Source organism: Diospyros lotus, chromosome 1 (assembly GCF_014633365.1).
Source record: "Diospyros lotus cultivar Yz01 chromosome 1, ASM1463336v1, whole genome shotgun sequence".
Taxonomy (NCBI): domain Eukaryota; kingdom Viridiplantae; phylum Streptophyta; class Magnoliopsida; order Ericales; family Ebenaceae; genus Diospyros; species Diospyros lotus.
In genome coordinates this window covers 37090407-37107581 of record NC_068338.1, presented here as the reverse complement: position 1 = coordinate 37107581, position 17175 = coordinate 37090407, and the positions used below count along the sequence as shown (strand labels likewise).

Genomic DNA, 17175 nt, shown 5'->3' with positions numbered 1-17175 from the left:
CATCATGTTTTGATATTAGTTATTTAATTCTCCTTCTTTATGTAGGTTTAGGATCAACTCTGAATAACAAAAACCAAAATAAGCTCTAGTGTGTCATGTTTTGATATTAGTTATTTAATTCTCCTTCTTTATGTAGGAGAATTAAATAAATTTGTCTAAAATTAATTAGCATTTTGGATCAACCAAAATCCAGACCCTGGTTCAACAGGACGAACCTCTGACAAACAATTACTAAACACAATCTTATGCTGATAATATGTTATTCAAATCAAAGTAAATCTCTAAAATAGGACCAATCTTGTAACTACCAAAAGTTGTATAAAGGACATAACATAGAACAATTTAACCCTCCAAATTGCCCCTAGCAGACTTTACCCAGAGAGAGAGAGAAAGAGGGGGGGGGGGGCGCAAAAGGCAGGAGGCTCCGTCATAATACTACAGCAAAAGCTTACAGTTTATCACTTCATCAGCAAACACATCCTAACCACTGACTGGCCTTATTAATTAATCTGGGGAGCCATCTCCATAAGAGACTAACCCCCTCTTTCCTGGGGGACTTTCAGTAGATGACCTTGACCTTTCTTTGCCTGCCTGTTTAGGGGACTGCGAGTCGAGAGAGGACCTTGATGCTGATGGGCTCCTGCTGCGAGAAGGTGATCTCCGTTTGTCGACACGTGGGGAACTTCGGTATCTGGATGTCTCAATGGGAGAACGACTGCGGATAGGACTTCGGCTATACCTGCGATCGCGGTCGCGGTAGCGGATTGGGCTCCGTGATACCGGACTTCTGGTCCTGCTTCTTCTGCTTCTGTATCTGCAGAAAGATGTCTCGCAGTGGCAAATGTGATGAAGAGAACAAGAAATCAATGGTACAAGGCGAACCCACTCGCATTTTAAACCGAATGCGTTTAACCTAAATATCTTTGAACTAAAAATAAAAAGAAATTTGAATCATACTAGAAGGGCAAGATTGAACTATAGACCACTAGTAAACCATTAGCAAGAGAGCACCTAACCCAACCAATACTAAAAATGTAAGGCTACAAATAATAAAGCAGACTGAGATAGAGATCGCCCTACATAAAAATCTCAGCACAGGTTTTATATGCGCACGCATGATGGAATACTTAGCAAGGAACCTGATAGAAATACTTGGAATAACAAAAATAATCGCCCGACAAGCAGGTTTACATGCACCTACTCCCAGTCATGGACACCCTAGACTTCATTTATTCAATTGCTAATGATCAAGATTTTATAATCCCATTCTGTATATAGATAAAAACAAAATATCCATCAAGAGTTCACTCTCCATTCTTTCCATGTTAGAAAATTCCACATGCTAAAAAATGTCCAAAAGTTGTGGTGCATCCAAAAAGTGGTGAAGCACACCTGACAACCTCACAATCTGACATAATTTTCACTTGCACTAGAACAAGACAAGGACTTGCTAATAAGCCTAATTTAACTGCGCCAAATTACCAACCAACAGCTTCAAAACAGCATATCCCTACACAGATCTCTAGATTGAAATGCAAGTCAATAAATCAGAGAATCTACAGAACGTCAAGTCTGCATTTAGAACTAATTGACAAAGGAAGATCACTGACCTTGGAGGAGTTCTCCCTCTGGGTGGGCTCCTGTAGCGCCGTGGGGATCTCCTGTAATATCTAGCAACAAACATAACCATCATAGGAAAAGTAAATGTCATTTCACAGAGAAAACAGAGCTAAACAAAGTGTAGTGCTACTTTACAAGACATTTGCTTATTACCTGTCACGGTCATTTCTACCACCATATCGATAGGGCCTCACAGGAGAACGATCTGGTGAAGGGGTTCTGTATCTGCGTGCATAAGAGTATCGCTGGCTGAAACCCCTTCCCCTTCTGATGCGCTTGGGTGACTCATCTGGGGAAGGACTTCTTGATGAGCTCCTTCCACGGTCAGAAACAGGAGACCTTGCCCTGCGCCCTGTGCTTACAGGACTCCTTGAGCGACGATTATTCCTAGTAGGTCCCCTCACTGGACTCCTGCTAGTGCTTCTCCTAGAAGGGGCCCTACCCGAGCTTCTGCTCACACTTCTTCGATAAGATCTAACAGGGCTTCTGCTTACACTTCTTCTAGCTACTCTTATAGGGCTTCGACTTACTGACTTTCGAGATGACTTCCTTGACGAGGTTCTTTGTGAGGCTCTGCTAAGGCTCCTTTGAGGTGGGGATGTTCTGGGACTCTTACTGATGCTTCTCCCATGTCGGGTTCCCAATGGGCTCCTGCTGATGCTTCTTCCGTTCTTTCCCCTTACAGGGCTTCTGCCGGCGCTTCTCACTGGGCTTCTACTGGCACTTCTCACTGGGCTTCTGCTACTCTCACTTCTTACTGGGCTTCTGCTGATGCTCCTGCTTCTTCGTGAGATTCTGGGACTTCTATCAACACTAGGGCTCCTGCTCATGCTCTTCTGTGGGCTCACACTATGGCCCTTGCTCAAACTCCTCTTGGGACTCATGCTCCGGCTCCTGCTCATCAACTTTTAGTAAGCTATCTGGAATAGACCAGGAGAACAAACAAGGCCGGACCCAAGAAAGGTCCAGTCCCACTTGCCCCAATTCACCTCTTTCCTTTTTCTTTCTACTTTTGGCCTCTGAACATATTACTTTTCCAGAATGATGAATAAAAATTCAGATATTTGCCCACACTGACTTATTACCGTACTAATTTCTTGTAACTTGACTACTTGCAAGCTATTAATAGATACTTATAAAATTGCACGTGATAATGAATATTTGGTTTTACACTGGAATAATTGAGAATCAGATGTATATACATTTTTGACAAATTCCACTTGCAGCTTTTTTCTTGTGGAGTTCAATTCAGTAAAATATTTTTATTTGGAATTTAATAAGTCAGTACACCTCTATACCCACCAATTATTAGGTAAAATATTAAAATAAAAATATAAATAATTACTTGTTTCTTAGTTTATATAATTATTAGTCCATTCTTTCATGGAATGGGTTTTTTTTCTTAACAATAAAGTAACTCTTAGTTACAAAACATCGTGCATAAAAATGTCTTCAGAATTTTATCAGTTTTAATGTGTTCATTTTAAAGCACATTTAAAATTTTTAAATCAAAATTTCATTTCACTAATAGATTTATTTTTTCTTAATTTCCTTTAGTTATCAATTAAAAAGTAATTTAGTATGTGATTTTATTTAAATGCTCCCGCTACTGAATAAAAGTCCCAACACAGCCCTGGGAACAAATAATACCTGTCATGTGATAAATATAAAAAAACATACCTAGATTTTCCTGGGTGATCGTCCAATATATCAGGCCTATCTGCAGGTCTGTCAGTCTTCATTTCCACTTCTATTCCATTGCTTTGCCGCTTTCCATTTTCCTTTGGGTACTCACCATCTTCTTTTTCAATTATATGAGATACCTCTCCTTTCAAAGGAGATTGATTTCCATCTACAGAAAGTCAACAAAAGCAGTAGGGGGGTTTGACATGTATTCTAGAAAGGAGGAAGAGAGAGCAAATTTAGAGTTCTATGTAAGAGAACTAAAACCTGAGGTATAAGAGTCTTGTCACTCAGTATTATTAAAGACGCGCCTAAGCACAAGGCGCACCCTGGGCGCCTGAAAGCCTTCCAGGCGGGCGCAGACCAAAAGGCACGCCTCAGCCCAAGGCGCCTTAGGCAAAGGCGCGCGCATTGGGCTTTTTAGCTGTTTTTCAAGCTTTTTATTTTATTGTTTGTTACTTTATTTAAATTTGTATTGTTTAGGGTTTAAATTTATTGCTTCAACTACAAATTTGACAATAAGTAAAAAGTTTACTACTTCAAATGCTCCAATTGAATTTGAACTAGATGAAGATGGATAGAAGAATTGAACAAATTCAAGGCATGCAATAACAAAATGCAACATTAAGTCACCAAAACAAATAAAGATGCAAATTTAAGTCTAGTATATTACCTATCAAAAAAATGTATGAAACTATCATCACACTTCTAAAGCATAGAAATCATCCAACAAGAGGAGTAGATGATGTGGAAGAAGATATTAGAGATGATGCTTCTTGTTGAGGTGTGATACCCAACAAGTCCAAAGCGATGATGTATTTGGTTGAGTAAGTTGTCTATCATAGGCCTCGGCCCAGGATTGATAGTTTTGTTGAGAGGTCCAATCCCACAAATAGGTGGCCCAACAAGAAGATGGCCCAAGCACATTTACTTTGGGTTTGAGGAAAGCTGGGCTTGGTCTAGCTGCTCAAAACCAAAGACCAAGCCCATTTGTTCTCAGCCCACAAAGCTTTATCACAGAGCCCACATATATAAGTCCTATGTTGACCTAGCTTCTTCACTTCTGTTGAAGGCGTTTGTTCTCCCAATTCCAACAGAGGCTTGGATTCCTTCCTCTGACCGATTCCATGCAGGTTTGTTTCTCCTACCTTATCTCAATCTATTGGATAACCTGATGGTTATCCTCATCCTTGGAGATCTCTATCTGGTTCTTGGGAGGTTATTTGTATCGATATATTGGGGAAATAGGGCGGCCGAACGAGAGGGGAATGCGAGAAGAGAGAGAGAGAGAGACGAGAGTGAGAAGAGGGTTCTCCTTGGTAGGGTTTTCTTTGTCCTTGTGTGGGTGTTCAATTCACGATTGTGGGTTTTGTGATTGAGGCAGTTTTGGGTGTTGATTAAATGCGGTTCTTGGGTTGTGCTTGGAACCGATTCTAGGGTACCTTTGTGGGTGTCAGACCAATCAAAGCTAAACCTTGCAAATCCACCTTCTTCTTCTCCATTGCCGAAGCGTTGAAAGGGAGTTTGTTGTTCTATTTTTCAGCTTGCTGTTCGTTTATTTTACTTACTGTTTTGCTGTTTTCTTTGCCCTAACGATTAGTTCTTGTGATTGTTTTGCGAGGTACAAACACCACTTCTAATGATGAAAATATAGAAATGTTTGGTCTTTAGAATGGTTTTTTTTATAACATGCTTATTAAAATATTATTAGAAGTTATGATCTATTTTATACCTTTTTCTTCAACTATGACATATATTTTTTTTTATTAACTTGCGTCTAGTTCCACCAGGCTCGCACCTCGCCTCGCGCCTTAGTGCGCCTTGGACCTTTAATAACACTGTTATCACTTTGCTTCTCCTAACGCATTGTTGAAAATAATATTTGCACACAAACCATAGTATTAAGATACTTTATTATAATTGTCAAGGATTTAAAAGACTCAAGATTTTTTCCTAATTGCACATAGCATAGACAAAATATACTGCCAGAAAAAACAAGTAAAAGAACATAGTCCAACTCATCCGGATCTCCCCCAAGCCTGGTAGGAGTACGACTCATTTTGGGTGGCATCCTAGTGAAAAGTTATCTTGGTTGTCTCCTCCTCACCCCTTTAGACAATACAAAAGGGGCATCACACAAGGAGAAAATGGCAAAACCATTTTAGAATTTGCTGAAAACAAACATGCAAAGAAAACTAGAAAATGAAGCCATTGCTCCCTCATGCATGAGAACAAACAAACACCTCATGCATGCGAACAAACAATCGAGGCTTGTGTGACAGACACCCTTCTCATCAGACAATCAAGTACATCAATATAAAAGAGACTTCCAAATCTCATATGCTTAAACTACAGATGCTAAAATGTTTTGGGCCATTGAATATTTTATAGCATCTTTTGTGTCCAATGATCTACGTTTCAAACTTTTCATCATATGGTAGAATGGATTCATACCAAATTCTTTGAAACAATTTAAATATGGGAAAAAGCCAGTCACTCTATCTGAGTACATATAAGGATCGTGCTCAAATGTTACAAACCAGCATAATAGATTGTAGTACCTTTTTCTATTACAGTTAAATCATATTGGGAGTATAGTAGAAATCTAAGCCATAACAGAGGAGGAGCATACCAGTTATCTGAGCATAGTTTTTATGCCTATGAATTGACCCCCTACCATCAGCATCATCTGAGATACTTTCACTTTTACTCCCATTCTCAGTATCAGTAGGACTCTCAGATGACCTTTCAAAATATACCAAACAGGGAGAACTTCAGCACAACACAGGAGCAGTAACAAGGAAACTTATTACTTCATCAAACAGTCAAAAATATATTCCTCCACTACTCTTGCAAGAAATAAGTACAGATGAAATAAATAGCAAACCATTGAACATCCCACGAAGAAAAAAATAAAGAAAACACTGGAGTGAAAAAAAGAAGAACAAAAACCTTGGGTGTTAAAATAACATTGCTCTCAGCAGTTAGCATCTCTCCATGCAGAAACTATTCACAATATTGCCTTGATTTTAGAGACAACTAAAGATCATAATGCAACGTAAATTTATGCTTTAGTACCAAAACTTCTCAAAATTTCTTTGGATAGGTAAGCAGTAAGCACTCAAAGTGTAGAATAAGTGCATCAACAAGCTAAATACTGTTAAAAAATAAATTTTATCTCAGATGCATCAGTTAGACAGGCATGACACCACAGCAACCTCTGAAGAAATTTCCATATGAAACCAGGGAAAATGATCCCTTAGTGTTAATTCTTGATATTTAATTCCATCAATGGAGAACCAAAATCTCTAATTAATGAAACACACATAACAAAATACAAAGTCGTGATGACAAGAAAACAATTATTCAAGGCCCCATCCAATATGAATTAGTTGTTTGTTGGGTTTAAGAGTTTGTAGTTTCTTTTATCTAACTATAAATGACAACATTGAAGCATAGCCCCCCATCAGGTGGGGTCTGCTACATAGACCCTAGCTCAGCAATCCTCTCTCTAATTATAATCGGAGAAAATATGTATTGACCATTGGCAAATAGATAACATTGTGAATGCTACCAAAAAAGTTCAAAAGAAAGAGGAGTTAAAAACAACATATCAAGCCTTAATCCCAATAGATAGGATTGGCTAAAAAAGTGGAGCCAAAACACATACAACAGAATTAACAAGTTTTTAGAAACACCTTTTTGATCTGCGCTTTGATCTCTTATCACGCCGCCTCCGTTTTTTTCCGCGCCTACGGTCCCTCCTTTTGCCACGTCTATACTTGTCTCTCTTAGTAGATCTCTTTCTCTTCTTTCGCCTGTCCTCACTTGAAGAACTCAACTCAGAAGATGAAGATATATATGAGTCAGAATCACTATCAGATTCAGATGATTCTGTCTCGCTATCTGAGGAAGTATCTGATTCAGACGTATGGTATCTTCTTCTCTTTTTTCTTCTCTCTCTTGAAGACTTCTTATGCTTCCCCTTACGACATACTTCATGATTCTTAGCCTCCAAGGAAGCATCTTTTTCAACTTTCAGCCTACTTGTTCTCTTTTTCTCTGCATACAAAGATAATTAAACCAGCTAGCTCATACACACGTTCAGGAATAAAATTTGAAAGATTCATGCATACAGATTAGACAACATCTGAGAGCTCTTTAAGAGGAATATTCAGAATAAAAAAAAAAAACCTTAAATATGTGTATAGCATCACATGAGATCTCTTAACAGGATAATCTACAAAATAAGTTATCCTGAGAAGGCAGAATCAATTATCAAGAACAGCATCTCTCTGGTTCTCACCCTCATGGAATTCGCCACAATTGATGATCTTTACAGTTACAGCTGGTCTCCCGTCATCATCACCTGCATCTTCAATCTTCTCCAAAACATCATACCCATGCACAAGTTTCCCAAAAACAACGTACTTCCTGTTAAGAAATGCCACAATGGAGAAATTTAAGAAAGATGGAAATTTCGTCATAAACATAGCAAAATATGATGGAAAAGTGTACTTGCCAATAATATGCAGAAATATAAGCATCAAACAAGATCAGTTCAATGGTCATGCTAAGGATACTAATAATATATGCAGACAAACAAACCTGTCAATATGGTGATTAGCCTCAAATGTGATTATGAATAAAGAACCACGTGCATCACGATCTGCCACTGCCATTGAAAGAAGACCTCGCTCGTCATGCTTTAGCTTGGAGGATGGCTCATCTGAAATATGGCATAACAGCTATGGTGAGATTCATGAAAGTAGTAAACTAGTGTACATGAAACATCATGGGCAAAGATATCCATCACAGAGAATGCATATTCTGAACATAGTATGATATTTTATTTAAGTAAAGAAATCCATCACAAAACTTGCAGGCCTGAACACAGATAACGTTTTTTAGTGGTTGCAGGCACACTGGATTGCAATCTGCTTCATTTCAGTATGGCACGATGCCATGCATGTGAAGCACACTAGGTAGTTGCAGACTTTCACCCTATCATACCATAGGGATAAGAAAAACAACATTACAAACATCCCACTCAGAACACTGATGCTTTAGTGTGTGGTTTGTTATTCAGGAAACATAAAATAGTGTACAAAGGCAAAAGCTCATCATTCTATTAACATGATGGAAATGTTGCACTCCATCACACCATTTTAACTATTCATATATATAATGACTGTAGCAGTCATTGAACTCCATCTCTGGGTAACTGGTGCAGTACAGAAAACATGATATTCTGCCTCAGTGAATAATGACTGCTGTGATCACAGCTATGGTTAAATCATTCTGAGTGACAACCGCAATTATGGCATCAAGTTTGTGGCACCAGGAGAAGGCCACAATTGACAGCAACAGCAGGTGGCCTAATGGCTATACAAAGACAGCAAGAATGCACCAGCATGCTACACCCCTTTAACACCATCAGCTACCAAATCCCATATCCACCCACCCAAAAAATAAATAAACAAAAACAAAATATAGTTATTTGTGTTGTAGAGTAGGGAGGCAAGTAAAGGTGGTGAGACAAGTCACCTTCGTACAAAACAGAACTCCAAAGAACAGCAATAAGGCTTTTATGCAAGTCTGGTGCTCACAAAGCAACACAAATACAGGCACAAAATCGAGTTCAGATACCAATAGAACAAGGGGGTTAGTCATGGTTCAGAGTCTGAATAGGACCATTTCTTAAGGAGCATGCAATTCTACATTCGTGTCTGAAAAATTAATTTTAAACTGAGCTAAAGGATTTAAAATTTACGGCAGCAAAGGTGCTAACGAAGAATATACATGTACAACATCTCAAAAACTATACATAGAATGCAAGGGATTCAAATCTTAAGTACCACATACTACACTTCCCAAGTTTACAGCTTTCTGGTAATTAGAGATAACATGCAATTGGTTTACCACCTGGCAGCACAGCCAGTTAAGCGCATTTGCTTTGGTTACTGTCCTATGTTACATACCCCCCCCCCCCTCCCCAAAAAAAATAAAAAATAAAAAGAACGGAAAAGAAAAAAATGAACCCACTAGCCTACCCTGATCCATACAGAGAGTAGTATACACATTAACAGAAAGAAAACAATGAAAATTATAAGAAGACAAACTTGGAACTTCCATTCAAATAGAAAAAATTTTGAAACCTTAACTGAACAAATGGGAGCCGTTTCGCTGCTTAGAAGGATACACCTAGAAAATCAGAATACCTAAATAAAGTAACATAAAATAATAGAAAAACTGATAATAATACCAAACTGAAAAATACCACTTTGAATAAATCAGGCAACAGATAATATACCAATCCAGAAATCATAGAGATGCATACACATGTAGACATAGTATCCATACACCCTACCATTTTAAGGGACAAATACAATTGTCCAAATTTCATTCGGTCGAAGCTCCCATCACCGAGAATAAGATCAAAGTCAGCCCCAACCTTCACAGGCAATGCAAAAGGAAACCCATTTGCTCTCAAGTTACAAAACTATATGGGGAATAAAGAATATACATAGATCTGTATGCGTGTGTGTGTGCATGGCCGTTCTCCTATTAATAATTTGAATTATTTTCTTAAAAAGATGCTGCAGAAGCTTATGTATTGCTCGGTTGAAAGCTGCATCTTGACTAGACAATTTAGACAATTAACAATTGGCACATGAAAAACTAAACACAATTATAATCTCACCTGGAAACTTCTCACCATATATGCTTTCTCCAAAACTCCCTGCAAATTAAAAATGGTGATTTTAGATAACCATTACCTGAATCCAGCAACTTAGATTGGCTACCCATTAAAAACATATAATACTTGGAACCCTCATAGGGATGGCTTTGATTGAACAGGATAATAAAAGGATGGAGGGAGTACAGATGATTACTCAAATTTTCAAAGAGTACACTATTACCCTCAAGTTCATTACAAGTCCATATTCCCAATCCCTGACCAGTACCAAGCTAAGTCAGCAGTCATTTAAACTTATTAAGCATTATATCCCCTTTTCATTTCAGCTTCATGATAATTTAACAGGACAAAGTTAGAGGCCACAATATAGAGGGTTCTTCTCCTTGGATAAGATCTCATTGCTTCAGCTGTTGCACCACTTGCTTTCATCATATTTAGTTTCAGTGATCAAATAAAAACTTGTGCTGACAGCATGCTGAAGTCCTTAGCTCGAATTTATATACCATACCAATCAACATAAGGCCATAGTGAAGTTGGAACAGAAAGCATAATATTTCATCAGCCTCATCTGTACTTCTACATGTTATGTAAAAGATATAAGATTGGAAGTAATCATATAAACCATACCACATTTTTAATAATAAAAGATAACCAAACAGAGAATAGTCATTTTTAATAATAAAAGATAACCAAACAGAGAATCAAACTAATCAGTTTCTTAAACCTATTGCTTGTGCATACGAGTTTCTATGATAATAGGAAACACTAGAAAGCCGAAGGTCCTTTCCTAATCTATCTATCCTCTAAGCAGAAAATCATTTTTTCTTTTCCTCTTATCATTTTATTTCCAGAATATATTCTTTTTCTTACATGCTCATAATACAGGAGATTGAACCAAAATTTGGTCCATTAGGCCTATTCTGTTTAAGGAATACATTTGAATTTTACATGGTAAAATTGTACATCAAAGTCAAAGCATTGGGGGATTTACAAGCAGGACTCCAGATGCACATCCCCGCCTTGCAAAGGTCATGGGATTGCTTTTCTATGTAGACTGACCCTTACTTTACAAACAGGCTATTTCCACCACTTGAACCCATGACATTCCAATCACAAAGGATGAACCTTACCATTGCTATCAAGGCTCAGCCAAGGATTTATCAGTAAGGGCATAATAAAAGTTTGTTTCAGATTCAGCTTCAGTTGTTAAAAATCACATCAGGCAAAGAATTTAGAAATTTTGGGTGCCTCGCCACTTGAAAATAAGTGTTCTGATCACACTGTCAGATGCACAAAGTGGAGAGGTAAGCAAGTCAATAGGATATTTCACCATTGGTTACATGTTAAAAAGGGACCCCAACATAATTTGCCCAAGCTTTACGTCACCAGACAACCAAGCAGAAAAAAGACAAGAATAAACACCAAAGAAATACGTACCATCTCGTTTAAGAAAATCACCACCCTGCAGCATATAAAACAAGAATTAGTGTAGGGTAATAAAGAAGGTAACTTTTACGACAAAAATATACTGAACAGAGGAGTTCAGTACTTCTTTAGGATAGACTACTTATAAGCACAACCATGGGGTACATCACAAGAAAAGCAGTTAAGACCCTCAATCCTGTACCATATGACATAAAAAGGGATAGCTTTACTGACAGACAAACACCACTCCTAAATCATTAAAAAAAAAAAAATCAGAGGCACTCAATCACAACCCAGAGCTTGTGTAAGGAGTAAAGGACATACCTGAGCCATTGATCCCCTCACAATGCGATGAAAAAAGGAACCTTTATAGTGTAGGGGTTTTCCAGACTTAGGACCAATTCCTTTCTCCCCTTAAAAAATAAAAAATAAAATAAAAGATCCCAAAGCATTAAACTGACATCAATCCAGAATCACAAGAAAATGAATTAGAGCATAAAAGAAGTTCAGACTTACTTCATAAGAAGGGAAACAAGACGGAATATAAGTAGAAAAAGGAAAAAGTGTAGAAGCTTTGATTGTATCAATTTTTAACTTATTGCCACACAAATGTACCTGTACAGAGTGCACGGAAATTTTCCGCAGTCCTAGGAGCAGCATCAGCAAAAAGCTACAGATCACCAACAAATTAATTGTATTCAATTCTTCAGGTAGATAAATTATCTGAATTCATACTAGAGTAGAATAGCTAAATAAGGAAATACCTCAAAAACCATCCTTTCAATAGGATTGCCATCGATTGACACATCTAAAAACACCAGTGGGTTCTTCTTGCTCATTTTCTTTGTATTCACAGATCACAACTTCAAGTCAGCATTACTAATGGTTGGACAGCAAATATCAATATAACACAACCAATTCATTGCATCAAAAAGAAACCTTGGAAGGGGGGAGTTAAGGTCAAAAATACAAATATATATATCAAAACATCCAATAAATGATATAAGGACAAGAAAACTATTTTTATAAGCAACTTGAGCATTTAAAAGTATCTAAAGAATACAGAACCAAAAGTAACCTGCTGATAGCTACAGACAAATGCTTACATTTAACAGGGATGTTAAAGAAAGAAAGAGAGGAAAGGCATTTCTGGTTTGCCATATTTTCCTGCAGAACTTCCAAACCTCTTCCATTACATTACTTCCAGAACTATATGAATCATTTTATGTCAAAATTACACAAGGTTGACCATTCAAGTCTTTTATCACCAGTTTCCTTTATAAGGAAAATATCTTCCATCAACAAAAAGCTAAAAAGCAATGTACATAATATGGCACGCCACCAGTATTTCAAAAAAAATGGACACACCCCAGCATTGATATGGCAACAAACATATTAAAGCGAAAATATGAGACCATAAATGATTGACAAGATAAAATCCATGTAGCCAACCCTGCCTAATGGGATAAAGGGACTACAGCTTGATATGTTGTTGTTGCTTAAATATATAAGTACTCGCATTTTCTTCATTTTTTATGTTACAAGTACATATCAAGTATAGAAGATGTGTGAATAAAAAGAGGGGGGTTCAAGTCATCTTACTGGCAACACAGGCTGGATGTAGGATAAGACAAATACACAGAGACAGTAAGGGGAGGAAAGCCATGCTCCTTGCTTCTTCTCTTAAAATCTTAATAGTTAATTTAGACAGGTATTAAGACGAAGCAAGTTTTAGTTTTAAGAGTGCCCCCCCCAAAATTCTTTAATATGTTTTTTGTTTCAAAATTCTTAAATCAAATTAAAAACTTCAAAAAAGATTATTTGAGAGGCATAAACTCACAAATTTTAATTTCAAAAACTTTCAAAGATATCTTATTTAATGTTACAGCCTGCTTTGTATGTCTCTCAAGTCTTGGCATGTATATTCCCTTCATGGACATGTGATGTCCAAGTGTGTGAAGACTGCACAACAATATTATGACACATTCAAACAGCTGTCTGAAATGAGTATGATATATTAACGAGGGCCACCTCAGCATCCCACGTGCCCCAGCATGTCCTTAAAACGTCCAAGACAGACCCCCAAATACAAAACCACCTTGGAAGTGATAATGCTTCTAAAGAGAAAGTAATCCAAATCTACATATATCATGTCCCTTCAAGCCAAAAGCCGTTTTAAGCATTAAAATTATAAGGTTAACAAATTTAATAATATTATATTGCTAGGTAATTTACAAAATTGGAATGTGGGATCAAATTGAGAAACATAAAATTTGACATAGCCAAAAATATATGTATTTTTTAATAAATCTTCACATTGACAAACATAAAATATGCAAAGAAAATAAAAACAAATTTTTTTATCAAACATTTTTACTTATCATATCTTTAAATCTAATAAAATACACAATTTTTATCAAACATCATTTTCAGTTTTTATTTTCAAAACTTTGAAAAACAACAACATTATCAAACATAATGTTAATCTATATTTTTAACAGAAAATAAAAATAAACACAAACTAAATTAAAACAAACACATGAAAACTGACAGCAAAGTAAAGTAATCTGTGATTGTTAGTTGCACTACTTCATTTTCCTTTTTTTTAATTTACGACTTCCAGCATCATCCCACACAGAATTAAAAAGATCCTCCTTCTAAGGAATTTACTACACGTCCAGATTGGTTTCCCAGAATGGCCCAAAAGATTGCAAGATAATAAAATTTGGCTCAGGAATGAAAAGACAATCTTAACAAAACAAATGGACACAACTTATTTAAACACCCCCCCCCCCCCCCAAACAATGTCATTGCCCAACTAAATTTTGTTTGGAAGTTAATAATACGGAATTTTCTATTCGTTGCTAGCCACGCAAATTTTCACAGCACAGTTTGTTGACATAAATTGATGAGTATTAGATCATGGCACAACTACTTCAAAGCTCCTCCCACCTTCATAAAACCTTCAACAATGGGAATATCCACCTTAATCTCTATAATGAACAGAATATCTTATCCAACATAACTAATAATATTCTATGTACCTCATAGCTGCATAGGGCTCTTGCTACAATTAACCACTTTTGCATCGCAATTGACATGCATCGCAATGCCAAGCTTCAGCTGGGTCCAACATCAAATTCGTACAATTTTGCCAGCAAAGTTACATAATAACTCAATCTAGAATCATCAGAACTGCACCATCACACTACCTAAATCATTTGTCCAGAATTTGGATAGCATTAACACTTGGTATATGCCTTGGAAGAGGCCACTCCTGATCACATCAACATGGGACAAATAGTAATTGCAATCCTCAAACCACATCCAAACACCTGTTTTCCAAAATAACAATAACAAATATGATGATCCACTCATAGATAACCACATGGGTTCTTATGTTCTTTTGTATAGGGTTGACCCTCTTATGATGTGTTGACCCGCTCAACAACTAGGTAATTCAAATAATACCACATCTAAGTTATAGAAACTTAGCAAATGGGTGATAGGTACACGTACAGAAGTATAAGAATCAGTTCTTCACATCCTTGCCTTCTGCACGATGGCTAGAGATTATGATCTTTAATTCCTGGTTGCTTGTTTAGCTTTGTTTGGGTTTCCTTAGGGATGCTAAGGATCTTGCTGCAACATAGAGGCAGGCTATGGGTGTGGCATATTTTGGGAATGACTATATGAGAAACATTGGGGGTTCAAAAAGCCAAGTTTATAACAGAGAATAGACGTCAGTACGTGTAGATACTCTCCCATGGCTTAGAACTGATCATTATTTTTCTTCTTTTTTCTTTTGGAGGTGTTAGATATAGGTTTATGGTTTTCCTGTTAAATGAGCTATATTTTATACTAGCATTATGTGAGTAAGAAGTAACGGAATGAAAAGAGAACAAAACAAATCAAGTAATCCCATTGAGAGTCCAAACATATTCCAAATTACTAGAACCAATATAACAAGAAAAATAATTGAACAGTTGAAAACAACAATTCCTTCGTTGTTTGAAACTACGGTCTATTGTAGATCTAATATGAATTCTTAAAAAGAAAGCTAATTTACTAAACTCATGAACCCTATAAGAAGCATTTGATTGGCCCAAAAGTGCAGATAACTCTAGCCCACCAACACAGACCTTTCAATATCAGTATAAAACATGTTTACATTCCCTCATACTCGCGAACAGAATTACAACCGTCCATGCATAAACGAATAGGTAACCAATTCCAGACACATAAACCTAAAATCCATCAAAAAAAAAGGCTTACATTAAAATAATTGAATTAAACTGAGGCCCTAAACCCCAAATCTCGTAAATGTCATGAAATCGCCGAGGTAAAAGCAAATTTAGCCAGAACAAAAATCCAAACAATCAGATTCTTCGCTACTGCTATTAAAGTGAACTACGGTACCACGGATTCAGGGAGTTCTTCCAAACACACCACGGGTGAGTACGAAGAAACTCGAATTTATCCATGAAAACATTCCATCAAAGGGATGAAAATATATATGTGTGTGTGTGTATATATATATATATATATATAGAGAGAGAGAGAGAGAGAGAGGGAGATGGAGAGAGAGATTGGGCATAAACCGTACCTGGTAGACGGTGCAGTAGACGCTGCTTCACTGAAATGCCACGATGAAAGATGGGAGAACTAAACCTAGCGAGAGCTATATACGTGAACCTAGCTGCTTCTGCTCCTATGGCTATTTACCAAACTGTCCCCGCACTGGACCCGAAATGACTACCTGTACCCTTCAATTGCTATAATTACAGGTTTGATATCATTTTACCGTATGCGTTGGGGTTGATTTATTATAACAAAATTGAGATGTTTTGGTTCAACTCCACGTTCCAATGTTTCAATTCCATATTTGAGATTGTTTTTTTATAGGGAATACTCAAACTGGCTAAGGCAATGGTTGTTTACTTTTCAAGAGAGCAGTGACGAGGAGAATGCCTTCTATCCCGTAATTACGGCAATGCTCCAGACAGATACTCAGTGATGATTAGGAGATACGTTTTCTAATAGGGAGTTTCGTCTGTGATCTTCTTGTTTAAATCTAGAAGACACGTGACAGATAACCATCGTCACGTCAATCGGATAGGCACTCAGTAAAGAAATCTTCGAGGCCGTAAGAACAAACTAACTCGTCGAAGGTCGCGGAGGCAGCAGCTATCCCGAACTCCTCGGAGACGGATATTATTATGAAATCCTTATCAGGAAGGTTCCGAAGAAGACGGAGGGGAGATCCCGAAGATCCCTCCATGATCCCTGTCCCGATAAAAGGTTAAAAGGGGAGGCGAGGTAAGAGAAAGGGGATTCCTTTTTCTTTTCTTCAGCATATAATTTGAGTAAATACACTTAATCCTCAATTGAGAGATATCTGACTTGATCGTCGGAGGTTGACCGGGGGAACAAGTCCCCGTCTCTATTACAGGTACCTCTGAAGAGGCAAGAAGGGAACGTGCGACTACCACTTCATAAAATTAATCATCAAGTAGTTATATCTATTATTTAGTATTAAAGCAAACGTTTGTTAATCAATATATGAGGTAGAAAAATTAATATATGGGATGTGTCTCATATTTCTATCATTTTTAATATATTTATTAAACTTATCTGACTATTTTTGAAAAAATCATTAATGATCTCTTATTTTGATATTTCAAAATTTGCATATCTCTTATCCCCTTAAGAATTAAGATAAGCATATTTTGATCCCTACATATAAG

The 17175-nt window shown here is 37.1% G+C and overlaps 1 protein-coding gene across 3 annotated transcripts; it reads right to left on the bottom strand.

Annotated features, from left to right (window-relative positions):
• Positions 1-228: 228 nt before the first annotated feature.
• On the bottom strand, positions 229-16111 carry LOC127798447 (peptidyl-prolyl cis-trans isomerase CYP95-like). Of its 3 annotated transcripts, none has more exons than XM_052332022.1 (14): positions 16035-16111; positions 12193-12270; positions 12044-12098; positions 11753-11841; positions 11441-11465; positions 10007-10045; positions 7912-8032; positions 7610-7737; positions 7002-7365; positions 5936-6048; positions 3301-3472; positions 1774-2514; positions 1611-1670; positions 229-814 (listed from the first exon to the last, which is right to left on the bottom strand). In XM_052332022.1, the coding sequence occupies exons 2-14, from the start codon at positions 12265-12267 to the stop codon at positions 505-507; spliced, it is 2292 nt and encodes a 763-aa protein (XP_052187982.1). In that variant the 5' UTR covers positions 12268-12270; positions 16035-16111; the 3' UTR covers positions 229-504. The 3 variants fall into 3 exon arrangements, with proteins under 3 accessions (XP_052187982.1, XP_052187974.1, XP_052187990.1); XM_052332014.1 differs by lacking the exon at positions 16035-16111 and adding an exon at positions 14473-14732; XM_052332030.1 differs by lacking the exons at positions 11441-11465; positions 11753-11841; positions 12044-12098; positions 12193-12270; positions 16035-16111 and adding an exon at positions 9674-9757.
• Positions 16112-17175: the final 1064 nt, after the last annotated feature.

Excerpts from the sequence above, each read along its gene's own strand:
- LOC127798447 (XM_052332014.1), bottom strand. The coding sequence starts at position 14,529 with ATGTCAATTGCGATGCAAAAGTGGTTAATTGTAGCAAGAGCCCTATGC. Across the intron at positions 11,842-12,043 it reads TTTCCGTGCACTCTGTACAG|GGGAGAAAGGAATTGGTCCT; the intron begins GTACATTTGTGT and ends TTATTTTTTAAG. Across the intron at positions 7,738-7,911 it reads GCTAATCACCATATTGACAG|GAAGTACGTTGTTTTTGGGA; the intron begins GTTTGTTTGTCT and ends ATTTCTTAACAG.